Genomic DNA, 17,105 nt, shown 5'->3' on the forward strand with positions numbered 1-17,105 from the left:
ATCAATGCTTATAAATACCTAAAGGGTGGGTGTCAGGACAATGGGACTAGGCTCTTTTCAGTGGTGCCCAACGCCAGGCCAAGGGGCAACGGGCACAAGTTGGAACACGGGAAGTTCCACCTGAACATGAGGACAAACCCCTTCCCTGTGCGGGTGCCAGAGCAGGGGCACAGGCTGTCCAGGGAGGCTGTGGGGTCCCTTCCCTGGAGACATTCACACCCCACCTGGACACGGTCCTGTGCCCCCTGCTCTGGGTGTGCCTGCTCAAGCAGGGGTTGGACAAGATGATCTCCAGGTCCCTTCCAACCCCCGCCATTCTGTGAGTCTGTGATTACTCTCCAAAAGGCATTTCTGGCTGCCATGTGACGTACAGGGAGATCTTTCCTGTGCATGTTCTAAGTTACTGGACTTTTATAATCCTCTTAGTCACGTCTCTGTTCGCCTCTCAGGTCCCAAGATTTCCTACTTTAAAAGTATTTCCTATCTGTCTGAAAAACTTGGCCTCTACACTCTTCTACTAGAACTCTGGTCTGGCTAACCTGCACAGGCAGCTATGCAAGTCTTTCCTTTAACTCAGCGACCCGTTTCTCCCACTCCTTACTTGGTCCAGCAGCACGTTCTTGCTAGACCCAAGCCATTACTCCGCTTGGAGGGTGAACACTCCTTAAACTTGTGCAATGTAAAAACAAGGTAGCAGGGAAGAGATACACCAAAAGCATCCTAAGTCAGCAGGGAGCTTCAGCAGCAAGCTGACAGGATGCAACCCTTTACACAAATTAAACCAGCCTCGAATTCTGCTGGCTTGAATGCCAGAGTGAAAGAGAGTGTCAACACCAGCTCTGCAGCAATACAGGAGACCCACCCAATTAAAAGGTTATTGTAAATATATATCTGATATCCCATAAGGAAGAAAGCATATGTTTAATATTTTACTTTTTAGTTGGTTTGAATTATTTTCTCAGCTCAGAACACAATGCTCAGGTCTGTACATAAATACAGGAAATATACCTCTAACTGGATATATAGCAATTTTAAAAAACTGAATTGAGATATAATATATCTGTAATCAAAAGTTTGCATTTGTCAGGTGGTAAGTCACCTAAAACTACACTTAACATCCAACAAAATGCTCTTCCAACATTCACTTCTCCCAAACATTTACAAGAACACAGAGTACAAAGTTTTGTAAACATTTAAATATAAACAAAACTTTACCATAAGCCTACCCTACTTTTTCATAGCTTAAATGATTCTTCATGTTTCAAAGACTGGAATGACTTTTTTTATTCTGCCAAATCCCTGAACAATCTAAAGATGCCACTGAAGGCCACTTAAAGTAAAAAACCTGACTGCTGCTAAGCAACCCAGAAAACATCCTTACATGTTCAATTGTTTAGTGCATTAAAAAATTTCACACATATTCTGGCCTCTAATGACTGTAATGTCTTCCACACAGGGAGAAAAGAAAACTCTGCAGAATATGTTCGTCTTTCAAGAAGGAATTGCTTATAAAGGACTAAAGATTTGATTGAATTTATTCACTATTTTTGCACATGGAATAGATCAGAAACAGATTCTCTCTTATCTGCTATTTTACACACACTCCAGAAGTAAATTTACTCAGGAAAAAACAGCACTTATTTGTTTTACTAGGGGAAAAACCTGTACCAAGATTCTTTTCCACCATATAGAACAATTTTTTAAAAAAATGTATTCCAAATCCAGACTCTGTAAGTCAGTGTTATTTTAACCACTCTAACTGCATATAAACAAAGGCCATTTAACATAATTTAGTATTTCACCATTCTACAGCACTCCTCACCCATGGATGCACTTACGTATTCAGAAAAAGTGAGACCAAGTCTTATATTCTTTGAAGTACATCATGATGAAATGAAGTATTTCAATGTCACACTAAGGACAACATGCATATGTATCCATCATTTGAATTACACACAAATACATGCATATATTTAAAGAACAAATATGTAAATTACACACACAGATACAATTTTAAATGCAGATTTTTCTTCCTCAAGTGATTAACCTTACATTGTGCTACAAAAGCCATGACGAATGAGATGTTCTGCACCGGAACTACCTTACAACATAGCTTCTGGTTTAATTACACTGCAAACAGTTCAGTGAATCCCAGTTTATATTCTCTCAAGCAATTCAACTATCTTACCATAAAGGTCATGGGGAGTATCTTGAGAAGACATCAATCTGCTAAAGCTTTCAATAACATAAAAATGCTTCACTGCATCACTTAATTGACCTAATATTTATTTTGGGCTTACAGATTTCATTTTTTACATTTCTCAAGATGCTTAGTCTTAAGTAATGAATCTCATATATTCAACTGCTATAAATTTATTGCAGGCACAGTCTGTACAGAACAGAGCCAATAAAAATAGATAGAATCCAAGCCCTTCATTCACACAAAGTTATTGGCAATAGGGAAAAAGGCTAATTTAAAGGTTAGTTTAAACCACTAATTCAGAGTGGCAATACAGATTCCTAAAACCAGACTTTGCTTAAAATGGAAAAAGGTATCATCACCTGTACGCAGAACTGGAAAATTTTATAAACAAAAAAGGAAGTGGTGAAAATATATTTCAAAGTCTGGAATATCTGGTAACCTCACCATGAAACTTTAGAATATCAATACATTCGGAAATTTTAAAACTTTACATAGCAAGATACTAAAAGCACAGGTAGATCATACAGAGATTGTGTATGCATATACTACATTAAGAACAAAGTCACATGTGTCTATAATATACGTTCAAAAGGACTGAAATGGCACTTCTTAAACTAGGAAAAATCACCACTATTACCAGTTTCTACCCCCGATTATTTATTAACATTGTTTCTTTCAGGACAGATTTCCTTGGCTTAATGCCAATTCTCAGACATGTTACACTGCAAACTGTTTAGCTGAGCTTCATTATGAAAATGTTGCAAGTTTCCCTCACAAGGAAATATATCATAATTCCTTTCCAAGAGTGAAGTTTAAGCAGATTAAGCCTGTGATATGACCTGCTCCACAAGCAGCAGAAAGGCATTTTAGCTTTTTTCCGCTAGGCATCTCATGGGCAGCGAATCTAGCTTTTACAGATACTTTGAACCAAGTAAATAACAAATAACAAAGCCCAATCCTTTTTTTATATCCATATTCAAATTATATACTTATTTCACTTGAATGATCTGGAATGAGGTTTCGTTTTTTCCTTGGCACCCATTTTTATTTATAATTTTTGCCTTCAAAAGCTCTAATATTCTAGCATCTAGAGCAAAAACATCCTGTGGCATTGCAACTCTTACAAATAGAAGTTATCTTCACAAGTTAAAACGCTTTAGATAAGGACTGAAAGACCTAAAAAAATGACCACCCTATAGCTTCTTAAATAAAGTGTTGGGCAGACCCACAAGAAAAAGAAACCAGAAAAACCTTTCTGTAGGACGGGGAGAAGTACCTATAAAAGCCACAGTATTTCAAAGATATTCTTTAGCATCTACATACTGCAAGCCTCACAAATAACCATATAAGCACAAGGATTTCTGCTTATTTTTCCTCCAAAACAGTTCTTACAGACCTGATTTATATCAGAGTTTTAGCGGAAAATGGAACCAAGATTCCGCAAAGCCTCCCAGGCCTGGCCTGCACAGAAGTTTAGCAAATGCAAAATGGACGGCTCATGCTTCACTTGCATCCACACATATTCCCAACAGGCAAAAAGCCAAAAGAGAAAGGGGAGTCACTATTTTCTTAGATTAATGTTTGAGACAAAGTTTCTCCATACAAGTTTATCAAGTTTTCTAGATAAGGAGTATTTTTCATGAGGTTTATTGCAACCCTTGCACACCAAGCAAGTACTGGAATTGCATGGAAAACAGGGAATTGGGAGGCCACACTGCAGCTAGCACCACACTGACCAGCTTCCTACCTCTGGGAATAGGCTCAGTCAAATCAGACTGGGGAAAGAAAAGCAATTTAATCAAGGTCTCAAGGCAAATCAATGGAGGATATTGCTCCTAGTCCAGTAACATTTCTATCAGATTGCATATGTACCTCTAAAATGTTTTAGCTGTTATGCCATTTCAACTACATACACACATATCACTTATCACATGGTAACTACATCTTCAAAACATCTTTAGCTGATCACAGATTGCGTGTGTACTGGCAAGCTGCCTCCCAAGTCACCCGAGTGAGCTCCAATAGCCCTTAGCCTCTAATCAAATGGGTCAAAACCCGATCTTTAAAATTCTAGGGGATATCAACCTGGGCAGCTTGGGAAAAGAAAAACAACAAACCCTAAGCATTAAAAACAGTAGCTTTATTCCACTGCATTTATAGAACTGCTCATCTCAAGATGCCAAATTCAAAAGACACAGCTACTAGCAGCTGGCCATTTGGGAGGCACTCAGAATGACTGGAAATCTCGTGCCTTTTAAATGCAACATCTATTATTGTCTTTCTCATCACAAGTGAAACATTTTTTCAAAACCCTTCACCTTTGAAAGAAACGAAGCCTGAAGAACAAGCTGTCTCCTCTTTGTTCTCACTCACATGTGCAAGGAAGAGACTTCTAGGAAGGGTGCATTGTGCAACAACTTTTGCTGTTGTTTACACAACAGAACCCAAGCGATCGAGATAACATGACCTGGCTCCAATCTAAGCTGCATTAGGAAGTCCAGTTCTCACAACTTGCTAGCATGCCATCAGTAAGAACGTAAAGCTCAGTAGGACGTAGCATAAGCCATAGCACAGAGCCCATGAACCACACCACTTGAACCAGCCAGACCACCCCAGCCCACAGCCATCTCCCGCTGCTTGGCCACTGAACCTCCAGTTAGTTTATCCAGTTCCTGCAAGTGAACCCCGATGCCTCAGTTTAAGCTAAAGCAGCTAAGAAGCACACAGAAGCTAACTAGAGGTAGTTATATCCTTGTGTGATGACAATTTAAAAAGCTGTTTGAAGGCAGCAAAGCAGCAGTGCACAATGCATTGCCACATGAGACCTGTGTCCCAACTCACCCAGTAAGGCTGCAGGTCCTCTTCCTGCCAGGGACCCTCTGGTCATGCTCCCAGGGGCTGGAGCACCCCTGGCAAGACTGCAACCTGCAGCCAAATACACTCATGCACCACCTCTTGCGTGGACAGGAGCAGGCTAAAAGAAGGTGCCTACTGAGACCTGAGGCCCTGACGGCAGCCGCCTGTCCTGGCCACAACCTTCCTGGGGGCTGTGGGGACTTGGGCGCCAGCACCCACCCCAGGCATGGGCTGCAGCAGAGCCTGTGATAGCTGGACCCTGCCCTTGCACACAACAGACCTAAGGTACATACTCAACTACCGTGTACACACACACTGCTGCCAGCCACGCAGACGGGTCACCACATGTCATCTCACGTACCGAGCCCGCGACTGCATCGTTCACGTTGGTGCAAGCAAATGGGACATGAAGTGTGGTGGGCACTGTCACTCATTCTCAGTTCCACTTATTTGAAGCCCTGGCTACATCCTTAACACAGACTATCCAAAACATTTCCTTATTTTTCTGTCAATATATAAATATTTAAGGAAATAAGATAGGATACAGCCTTGGCACAAGAGATGACACAAGGGTCAAACTAAAACTAAGTCGCTATAAGGAGGAAGAGGTCAGCTACCCCAATGTTTTGATCTTCACTGTTCATCATGAAACAGTTCTAAGGCAGAGGCCAGTGGTCAGCAAGTGGCCTGTGAAACAGCATCATACACATCTTTTTTTTTTGGAAATGCTATGAAATGGTAAACACTGACTTGCAAGATGATAATTAGGCCATATTTAAGGAGCCACCATAAATTATAAAGTAGTGTCCAAATAACAGCAGTAGCCTCCACAAGCAAATAGAACAAGAATAAAAACTTTTAAAGTATTCGTAATTTTCTACCTGTTCAAGAGAACCACAGCTTAAAAATGCAAAGGCAACCTAAATAACTTTTGACTGCTCCATCAGTATTTCAAGTGTCACTCATATGACACTAAAAAGCATCAATAATCATACATAAGAAATTTGAAGTTTAAAAGAATCTAAATCCTACCAGCACTTTTAAAGATGGGACGTACAGACCAATTTCTCCCAGCAGATGCTTTTTGCTGCCCTGGGGAGGGCAAATTGCCCCCTACACTCAGTCACAATTTTCATCAACCCTGGAGTACAGTCCAGGCTGCACAGTGCTGTTTTTAATACTTGTATCTGATCAAACCTTTACCTAAAAATGTTTATTTATAGCCTTATTCAACACATAACATTAATGAACATTATAGTCCAATATTAGATTTACTATTTCAACTCAACAACTGAAAACGTAAAATTAATGTTAAGCTTGGTAGTTAAGAATCCTTTGGTTCCTTTGCTCACCAAGAGAGACAAGCGATCTCACTTCAGCACTGAACACTGCAAACTCATAAGTCTCCAGATTTTGTGGATTCTTCCCATTTCAGAAAAAGGAGGAAAGTCATAAAATGAAGTTTTGCCTCTTGTCCTGTCATTCAGCACCACTGAAAAGGATCTGGCTCCACCTACTTATATCCCCTGACACACATACACAAAATTAATAAGGTTTTACCTGTGCCATCTCTTCTCCAGATAAAACGTAAACAGTCCTAGATGTTTCAGCCTCTCCTCTTATGTCAGATGCTCCAGTCCCTCAATAGCTTTGTGGCCCTTTGCTGGACTCATTCCAATATGCCCATGTCTCTTTTGTACTGGGGAACCCAGGTCTGGACACAGCACTCCTGGTGTGTCTCACCAGGGCTGAGTAGTGAGCAAGGATCACCACACTCAGCCTGATGGCAACACTCTCTCATGCAGCCCAGAATGCTGTTGGGCTTCTTTGTCACAACACCACTGCAGGCTTACTCATGATCAGATTGAGCATCAGGACCCCCAGGTCCTTTTCTGGGACACTGCTTTCCAGCCTGTCAGGCTCAAACCTGTGATTGTATATGGGGTAATTCGTCTCCTGAAGGCACAGAACTTCATGACGTTCCTGTTAGCCCATTTTTCCAGCCTGTCAAGGTCCCTCTGAATGGCTGCCCTCCATCTTCAAATCCTTGACCAGTTTTTCCTTGCTTGCAAGTACAAAGTCCAGCAGAGCACCTCCTGTTGTCACCACCTTTATCACCGATGTTTGGAAGTTGTCATGAATGCACTCCAGAAGCCTCCTGCATTGCTTGTGCCCTGCTATGCTGTTCCTCCAGCAGGCAGCAGGGTGATTAAAGTCCTCCATGGAGAGCAAGGCATGCAAACATGAGGCTTCTTCCAGTTGTTTGAAGAACTCACCTGCTGCTTCTTCCTAATCATGTGGTCTGTAGCAGACACCCATAACACCACCCAGATTGCTCTACCCAAAAATCTTGAACCATGCACTCTCAGCTGGCTTATCTGCCCCAAGGCAGAGCTCCATGCAACCCCACTGCTCTCTTACATAAAAGGGCAACACTTCCTCCTCAGCATTGCACCCTGTCCATCCTAAAGAGCCTATATCCAGTCATTGAAGGACTCCAGTCCAAAGAGGTATTCCACCACATGTCCCCAACCTCAGTGAGATCATAGCCCTGCGACTGCCTGCAGACCTCCAGTTCCACCTGTCTGAGACCGAGGCTGCCTGCATTAGCATCAGGCACATCAGGGAGGCACCCACTTACATGGATTTCCCAGAAGATTTACAAGAGCTTCTCTGTAACTGTCCTGCAGGCACATGCCTATTACATGCCTTCCTGATTTCCCTGCCCTGGCTTCTGTTACACTGGACCTACGCAGCCAGAATAATGACTAGGACAGACCAGTGTTGCTACGTGCCCATCAACCTCTCTTCATGAAATGTGGTTTGCAGCAGAAAAATTAAACATAGTTATGCTACTAGGCAAGTGACTTACCCATTCAGACAGCTCACATTATCTCTGTTCTGTATTTGCTTTCAACCCCTTATCCATCACACCCACCTTTTCCTGCATTAGACATCAGGAGTTTCCTCCACCAATATCCAAAAACTACACTTTCACATATAAATGAGAGAACCTGTTGAATATCCAGATTTCTTGGACAATTAGCTAGAGATATAACATCAGAACGGATACAGCCCTGTGTTTTATATTAAGGTTACAGTTATTCCAATAGCTCCACACACAGAGTGACCTGGCAGAGGGTTGCTATCACTCATGAGTGCTCCCTCTCAACATCAATGAGTCTTTGATAGGAAACAACTTTTGAAAGTTATGTATTCCTGTATTCCTGTCGCAGTAAAGAGGAGATCACTACAGACACCTGTACAAAAATCAGCTGTAGAAGTCACCTAAACATGAAGAGTTACACTGCCCCATGCAACACAGTCATACTGATCTGAACCAGAAACAAGAAAGCCTTGTCATAAACAAAAATAGATAATGAAAAAAGTTGCAGGTATGTTCAAGGGATGTTTTTAGTTGCTTAGATCAGAATTTTTTAAAAAGCCACCACTGATTAACAAGTAGCATCTTAAAGAAGGAACCCTTAAATCAAGTACTCATTCCTTCAGCTACAAAAAGTATGCACAATTAATAAGATACCTGAACTCCGACTCACACGTATTCATATTAGTTTTTATGCTCAAAGTTCATGAAAGTCATTACCGAGTCTTCACAGTAAGGGATATTACTGTAAAAAATAAATTAAACAAGCTATTAGTTCTTCAGAGAGGTCTGAAATTAAAGAAAACTAGCATGTTTCATTGTTTGACAGGCATAAAGCCAAGAGCCTGAAATAAGTACTCAAAATAGGACATATTTTCCAATGGAGGTAAAGATTACAATATAACCAACAGGAATGTGCAAGCCAGCAATACTTAACTTAGCAGTTCATGCCAAACCATGATAGTCCGTTGTACTACTTAAAAAACACTGAAACTTGAGAAAGTGGTATTATTACAATTGTTAACAATGGAATGCAAGAACATTTTTAAACTACAAGTCACAAATTCATTTCATATATTTATTTTTGTAGAAATAGACTATTCAGCACTTTAGGGATTTGAAAACCTGACAAAGAACTTGAATTTTTTTTTTTTCTGCTACATGCAAGTTAAACACCAAATGTAAATGCTATTAGAAAGGTTCCAGTTCCCCCTGCAACTATGTCCTTGTCCGGGTTATGCTGATACATTGCAAGCAACAACCACCAAAACACCCACCAACAGAAATCTCAGTTTAGTAGAAAAACAGTTTCTTCCTCTAAGAAAAAACCCTGTGTTTAGGGCCTGCTAATAATAAAGCGTTTGAGAAGGTATTTCAGTAAGAATCTAGTCAAAGAAAAGACTTCACCTCTCAAAGCTCCAACAGGGACACGGGGGAACTTTAAACAGGAATATAAATCAACAGCACTAAGTATTTTTAACTTCAGTTGCAAGCAAGGTACACTAATTATTTGAAGGATCACAGTACATTTAGTTTTATTATATAGATTTCTGCCACAATCACACACACAAAAAGATCCAGAAGAGAAGTAGTAATTCCTGCTTAGCCATTTAAACAAAAACCCAACATAAATTCAGCATGGAGCTTGCCATCCCCACACAGAAACCATCAGGCAGGACCATTCCATTTAAGTTATGATTGCCTATTAAGCAGCTAACTCGCTCAAAGTCTATTCATTCATGCGCATTCAGGGTCCAGCCTCTAGCAAAACTATTGTTTTTAGCAAAGCCTCAGAGGCCCAGGTTTCCTAAGACATCTCCATCTTCTTTAGTACATTCAAATACAAGTGTTGTTCTTCCCCCTGCCACGCCCCCCAAACTTTGCTTGTCACACTTACCAATTTATCATTCTCTGTAGTTGAAACCAACTAGCAGAGAAGTCTACAAAAAGCATTAAAAGTACCTTCCCACATAGTTATGCATTAAGTAGGGAAAATATACTTGTTTAAATACAGCAAGTTTCACCTGATGGATCAGCAAACAAAAGAAATGGATCATCATCCAAGCATGAGAACTAGGCATTGTGTAAGTACAGTCTTTGAATGGAGCAACAGCCTCAAGGGTGACCTTTAGGCAAAGGAATTGACAATTGATTTTCAGTAAATTTACAGTAAATAAGTTCCACCTAGATTAAATTGTGCAAAAAAGGTACCTAAGTATTTATGTCACTTCCCTCTAAGAGAAGTAGGGCTTCTTTTGGTGGAAGATTACTAAAAGAGCACCAAAACTGAGGGAGCAGGACCAGGGAGCACTCACCCAACTCTGTGAAGGCAGGAGGGAGAGCTACGCAAAGGTACTCAAAGGAGCTGCTCGTACTGACTGTTCATACTAAATTTGAGTTACAGTACTTTCATCCTTACTGCCTGAAAAATAATAAATGATCCTTTATTATTTTTAGAAATCAAGTCTGTTATGTAAATTAAGATTGACATGATTCCTACAATTCTGACCTTAACATATGAAAGCACTAATTAACAGTTAACATATGAAGGCACTAATGACACTCAGTACTAAATCAGCACAGGGCAATGCTATTTTCCAAGATTCCCACTCAGTATCAACACCACCTGCTTTGTATAATGAGCTCAAGACCAAATAGAGTGCTGGTGGTGCTGAGTACTATTCAGAGTTTCCTGATCATGTAGGTCCGTGCTTTTTTTCCCATGTGTTTATCAACAGTCAAGTAAATGCTGAATTATGTCATGAGGGAAAAAACAAAACAAAAACCCCACACACCACCCATAAAGTTTCAGATACCATAATTAACATTACCCCAAAGAGTACTCAGACTGAAGGATGATGCATAAAAGAACCAAAACAGAGGAAAAAAAACCAGAATCCTAACAGGCAGTTATTTTTCAAAGAAAGAGCCACATATAATACAGCACGCACACCACTGCTAGAGTTCGGCTCTTATTAAAAACCAGCATGGATTTGGTTTTCTACCCAAGCATTGTTGTTTGATAACGCATTATAAAGTCACCAAGTATTTAAGCATGTGCCGTATATATACCCTATCAAAAAAACCATGTCTGTTAAAGAACACAATACAGAGAAAGGATTATTTCAAATGCAAGACTGGCATAATACTTCGTAGCAAAGAATAAGTCACACATCCAGGAGAAAAAGGTACTGCTTTTTTTATTTGGTTGTTTTGGGTATTTATGTTCACAGCCAACTTTCTGTTGATTGCTGTGACATTAGCTGTTCAAAAACCTGTCCAAAAAGTATAATTTAAGTTTAGTGTTTTGCATTTTCGTAATAATAAACAGTCAGCTGCTATGGTAACAGGCACTCAAAAATGCACTAAGTAAATCATTCTACAGTATTAAGTCACCTGAGCATTCACCAGAATTTAGGGCAGAGCAGCGGTAATTAATAGGACTACTATGAAATATCATCTTCTGTTGCTGCCGAAAAAAACAGCTGATCCATTTTACTCAAATTTGCTTCCTGGGGAAGAAAAAAGTTTATTCTAAAGAGATCTATTCACCATTAAACTCTGATGAAGACATGTGGCATAAGATAGCTTATACTCCGCTGTGAAGAGTGAGGTTTGTTTATGGAACATTATTTCTGGCATCTATGAGCAAGTAATAGAAGTCACACAGAGTAGTTGGACACAACAAGAAAAAAAAATATTCTTATATTCAAGGCTTTTACCACAGCCTTTGCATTTTCTGCTCTTCCAATCAAGGAAAGCGAAGCTTAGAGAAGCTCCCTCTACTTCCCATTTAACATATTTATCTCAAGGCTATTCAGAACCAAACTTCTAAATACCAAAAATACTAACACAATTACTTCAAAGTAGAAAAAAAAAAACCAACTACCAGAAGGACACTCAAATAATCAAGATTTTCCGACACCTCAATTCAGAGCTGGTTTCTGCTCCAGACCCAACTGGTAGCACACCAGCCACATCAACTTTTTTCAGAGAGCTATCCTGTGTCTTGCTACAGCACTTACTGCTGTTATGGACTCTATATCTGACAGGAAGGCACCCCGCTCCCCCCATGAGCTATACATTCTGCTGTGCCCAGCTGAGTCTCCCTGAAGATGAAGATAACCATGGTAGAACACATACAAAATTCAGCAACGCAATCACAGAATGTAACAGAGGCACAAAGCTGAACACTGAGCTTCTTTGTGTTCTTTCTACTCTCAATTGTTTTATTTACTTTTCATCATTAGTACAGCACACAACAGATGTTGACTAGCAAAAAAATAAGCAATCCCCAAGCAAGAATGAGAACATTTCCTGACAGGTTTCTTCAACAGATGCTGTTTCAAACTTGGCTTTAAAGACAACTGAACGAAAGATGAAGTATTCTCACTTTCCCATATTATAAGAAAGCTATGGTAAACACTAGAAGAAATATTAAGGTTTTAAATCACTTAAAAAGTAACTTTCACAAGTGTAAATGTGCTCTCTAGCAGCTGGAAAAAGCCAAAGAAGAGCCTTTAAGCATCTAATGAGCAAGAAGCTGTACTTACACCAGCTCAAATTAAAAAATAAAAAAGGAAAAAGTTTGGATAACTTTTGGAAGTCAGAAATCTGGTCATCACCACTTAGACCACACAGATGTTTCCCTTCCACAATGCCATTTTTTAAGAACTTCCAGTGAAGGATCTGGTATTAGAAACCACAGGAAACATGACCCTATGAATTGTCTAACAGAAGTCAGTTTCTGGAGGTGGCACACTGCTTCTCCACCCTTCTTTTCCTACTAGGGGGAGTCAAAGTTTCCACTCCCAAAAGATGGCCACAGAAAAGGGGCAGGGGCTGTTGGGGGGGGAAGAGTTTAAAAAATAAAATCAGCTTTTGCTTGCCATAGCAGTATAACTGAGTCTGAATTTGTGGGTAGAAGTTACAGATCTGGCTTCACGATGCTCTTTGTGACACCCTGGCAGAGCCACTCAGCGCTTGATGTATTCTCATACAAGAAAAGGATAAATAAAACCTATCTTGCAGGAATTCAAGAGATGAAATAAAAACTTGAAGTACAGGGAGGAAACGGAATTAAAGTAATAATGTGTAACAAACAGTTCTTAGCTTTCTGACAAAAAGCTATTACATTTGCCTCGTGTCCTAATAAGCAGTTTTTCATTAGCAATAAGTCAGAAAGTTTAGGTTTTCGCACTAAACCAGTTATTACCGGGTCCAACGCATGCTTTTCTTCACAAAAAAGGGTAACTATCTGATGCAAAAACTCCTCAAACCGTTACCTGAAGCATGCGTATTCCAGACTGGACATACAGCAACCTCTCATCAAAAAGCAGGCAGCATTCTGTTCGTGCTTACTCACTGTACTCTATCAAGCACACACTTTTTACTATTCTTATGAGGACAAGAAAAAAATTATAAAAAGTAACAAACAAAAAAAAATCTCATCTTTTCACACTGGCTACCGCTGGATGATACAACCTACCCAGCACTTGGATTCTGCTTTGGAGGTCTGTTTACCCTTGCATGCTTACTACCTTGGGTAGTAAAAGGAAGGACTGTGTGTGGGATGAGATAATGGAAATTTATTTTGCTACTAAAGGAAAATATTAAGGCAACCTTCAATCTTCTTACGGCTCTTTCTAACTTTTGACCCTTTTTCCTACCACTTCATACACAGAAATACTTTTTCTTTTCAATACCCACGTGTTCTTGGTTTTAAGACACTTTTGATGAGCACATCTTTATAAATAGCTGTTGCTGATTACGAGACTTCTGTTTCTCTGAATTCCTTCCTCTTTACTGCATTACATAATGAGATTTTTCTACTAGCACTAAAGTATTAACTCATTAAAGATTAACTCACCCCCAGGAGAGAGAATCTCAATTTCAAAAATTCCAATCATTGTAGTCACCAAGTCAAACTGGAACTCTTCAGTGGCCAACCCAACTCACCGGCTCCTGTTCCCCTGCTAGCTCCTGCAGCCCCCCATCGCTGGCGGAGGCAGGTGCTCTCACAGGGGACGGTCGGGGAGCCTGCACCTATGGTTGCCAGCATGCGAACGAAACACCTTCCACATGCCATGCCACATGAGTAATAGTGAAATATTTGTCAGGGGATTATTTGTTTTGAAAACGTAGGTAAACACTTGAGTTACCACCTGAAATGTAACACTAAATGTTTATAAAACAGTGGTTCCAGAGGAAAGAGGGAGCTTCTCAAAACCATGGTCATCATTCCCTGTTGATCGAAACACTCCTCGTTTGACAGCGTTAAGACTCACGGCCGTTCTCCTGGGCTCTTCAGAGTGGGGAACACCCCAGGGGAACCACCCCGCTCAGCAACATCCTCAGCTGGCTCACACCTATTTACCTGCTCTGCAGCAACAGAACCTGCAATCGCTACTCTAACACTATTTTGTCAAAAACTGCACGTGTAACTTCCGCTGAGAGATAATCCGGAGCATACCGGGACAAAATATGTAGTCTGAAGGGAATAAAAACTTTAAGAGGAGCCGGGCCGACGAGCGCCCGGGCAGCGCTGCCGCTCGCCCCGCACGCCCGGCCGCGGAGGCTCCCCGCCCGGCGGCCTCGGCCGTTCCTCGAAAGCCGAGAGCCTCAACCACCCTGCCAGAGCGGGGATATTATGGTTTTTAAAGAGGAAATTCTAAGGGAAGCTACAGCCTCCCAGCGCGCCAGCTGCGGGACAAGCCCCGGCGGGGCTGGGCGCCCACGGCGTCTGGCGACCCGGGGGCGTCCCCATCACCCGGGGCCGGCGAGGCCGGGTGCGGGAACACAACGCTCGGCTCCGGGGGGGAGACGCGGAGCCCCTCGTCCCGAGCGGCCGCGGAGGCCATGACGGCGCCCGGGACCGGCCGGCGGGGCTCCCGCCGCCCTAGGGCCGCCTCCAGCGCCCGGCCTGCCAGCGGCCGCCCCTCCGCGGCGCCGGAGGGCTGACAGGAGTGTCCCCGGCCCGGCCGGGCCCGCCGTGCCCCTGCCTCCCCCTTCCCGCCCGAGCCGGGGACGTGGCCCCCTCCGTCCCCTCCCGGGCCGCCACCGCCCCGCGCCCCCCGGGTCACCGCCTCCCCTCCCGTCCTCACCTTGGAGCATGGCCTCCAGTTTCTTCCTGTCCACCCGGAATCGCTCCTCGCCCCACTCGGGGCTGTGCAGGGGCCGCGGCGGGCCGGCCGAGTCCTCCTCGGAGCCGGGCACGGGGGAGTCTGTGCTGCGCTCGCTGTTGGAACCCGGGTCGGAGAGCGGCGGCTGCTGCAGGTACCCGCTCAGCGGGTCGCACTGAGCCGCCATGGCGCTGCCGGGCGGACCCCGCCGCCGCTCCGAGCCCCACTCGGCCGCCTCCCCGCGGGACGCTATCTGCCCCCACAGCCGCCCCCCCGGCTCATCCCAGCAGCCGCCGCCTGCCAGAGTCCCGGCGCCGCCGCCTGCGCCCGCCCCTGCCTCCGGCTCCCCGCCGAGTGTGCGCGTCCCCGGGACGGCGGCGGCGGCGTCCGCGGCTCGGCGGCGCCCCCAGCCCGCCCGCAGCCCACACAGCATCTCCGCCTCCATTGGGCCACCGCCGGCCCGCCGGGGAGGGGCCGGGGATATCCCCGGCCGCCGGCCCGGGAGGAGGGGGCAGCGGCGCGGCGCGGCGGGAGGAGAGAGGGCGGGGAGGTGCCGCCCCCTCCCCGGCACCGGCACCGCCTCCGCCTCCGCCTCCGCCGCGGGGTCCCTGTCAGCGGGGCGCCGGGGCCGCCGCCCTGCCCGCCCCGGGGGGCGCCGCCCGCTCGCGGCCGGCGCCGCAGTGAGGTGAGGGGTGCCCGGGCCGGGGGGCACCGGGCCGCCTGCGGCCGCCTCAGCCCTCCCACCGCCACCGCCTGAGGGAGGGTCGGCGGCGATCGTGCGGCGGCGGGTGAAACGCACGACGGGCGGGGTGGCGGCCCGGGAAAGCGGGCCCTAAAGAACCATAAAATAACACACACACCCCCGCCCAAAAACGGTCCCCCCGAAAGGTGCCGGTGTGTGCGGGAGAAAGGGGCAAGGCAGCGTTCCGCCGGCGTGCCCTGGAAACGCCGCTGGCTTGGCGCGGCTGGCCAGCCGCCTCACGGCGACGAGGGCCCTGGCTTCCCGCTCGGCGGGGGTTCTCTAAGGAGCCTCAGACAGGCGAAGCGCCTCGCGCTGCACCGCAAGAACCCGGGGGACGCGTCCCTCAGCCTCGAGGCGTGATGGCGTTGGATCCACGGCCAGCATCCCAGTGCTAGATCTTGCCACGGCGCAGTGCGTATCGCTTCACCAACGCTTCAAGCCCAAAAGCACGCGCTAGTGCAGGGGAAGCGTCGGCACAAGCGGTCACGCTGGCCTGGTTGCAACGGTGGCATTTCTGTGCTCCTGCAGCCCGACACGCTGCCCGGGAGGCCGATCCCTGCCCAAAGCCAGGCTGCCCAAACCACGTAGGCAAGAGAGAGTCATGCACGGCACCTCGTTTCAGCTCATTTCTCCTGAATCTGGGAAATCGTTTCTGACAAAGAAGTTATGCTGCACATGACGCATTTCTACAAAAGCTTTCTGTTTCAATGAATTGCTGTTTTCTGGTGAAAAAGCAGCCTGCTAGAAGATGCTCTGGCAGCGCCATGTCTGGAGTCCCACGAGGTATCCCACCCTGAGGGCATCACGCCTCACCTGCAGTACTGCAGGCACCTGCTGTCTGTCCTCTCCTGTACCGCAGCATCCGCTTTATCCTTATTTATGAGGGCCAAACCAGGTAGCTGTACGCACGCTGGAAAGCAATACAAAAATTAAGGCTGACTTAGGTGATGGTTACTCACCTTGTAGTTAACATCAGCTTGAAGGACCGTGTTAAAATCCGTCAGGAGCTGCACTGATACTCCAGGTAGACGGGAACTGCGCTGTGCCCAATTGCAACATGCAGTCATTTTTACAGAGGTTCAGATTTTGGCTTACAGGGTCTTTACGTATTTCCCACTTGGCGCCATGACCGTGTGAATTCTGCAACACCCGTGGTTTCATTTCTACTGAACGTTATATGCACGGAGGGAGGCACTCTTAGTGGAAACATCTACTATTCGATTGTAGCGTTAATTCTCTTGGTGGTCTCACAGCCTGTGTGGATGTTAGCCAGTGCCTTGCAGGCAACATACTGCGCAC

At 44.7% G+C, this 17,105-nt stretch overlaps 1 protein-coding gene across 1 annotated transcript in view; it reads right to left on the reverse strand.

The window, feature by feature from the left end:
• BICC1 (BicC family RNA binding protein 1) overlaps positions 1-15,463 on the reverse strand; it is a 116,601-nt gene extending 101,138 nt beyond the window's left edge. Inside the window, exon 1 of the mRNA XM_075109376.1 lies at positions 15,047-15,463. Within this exon, the coding sequence (XP_074965477.1) occupies positions 15,047-15,251 (205 nt within the window). The 5' untranslated portion in view covers positions 15,252-15,463. The remainder of the gene's footprint in view (positions 1-15,046) is intronic.
• Positions 15,464-17,105: the final 1,642 nt, after the last annotated feature.

The sequence above is a fragment of the Phalacrocorax aristotelis genome, chromosome 14, assembly GCF_949628215.1.
Source record: "Phalacrocorax aristotelis chromosome 14, bGulAri2.1, whole genome shotgun sequence".
In the NCBI taxonomy this organism is placed as follows: Eukaryota; Metazoa; Chordata; class Aves; order Suliformes; family Phalacrocoracidae; genus Phalacrocorax; species Phalacrocorax aristotelis.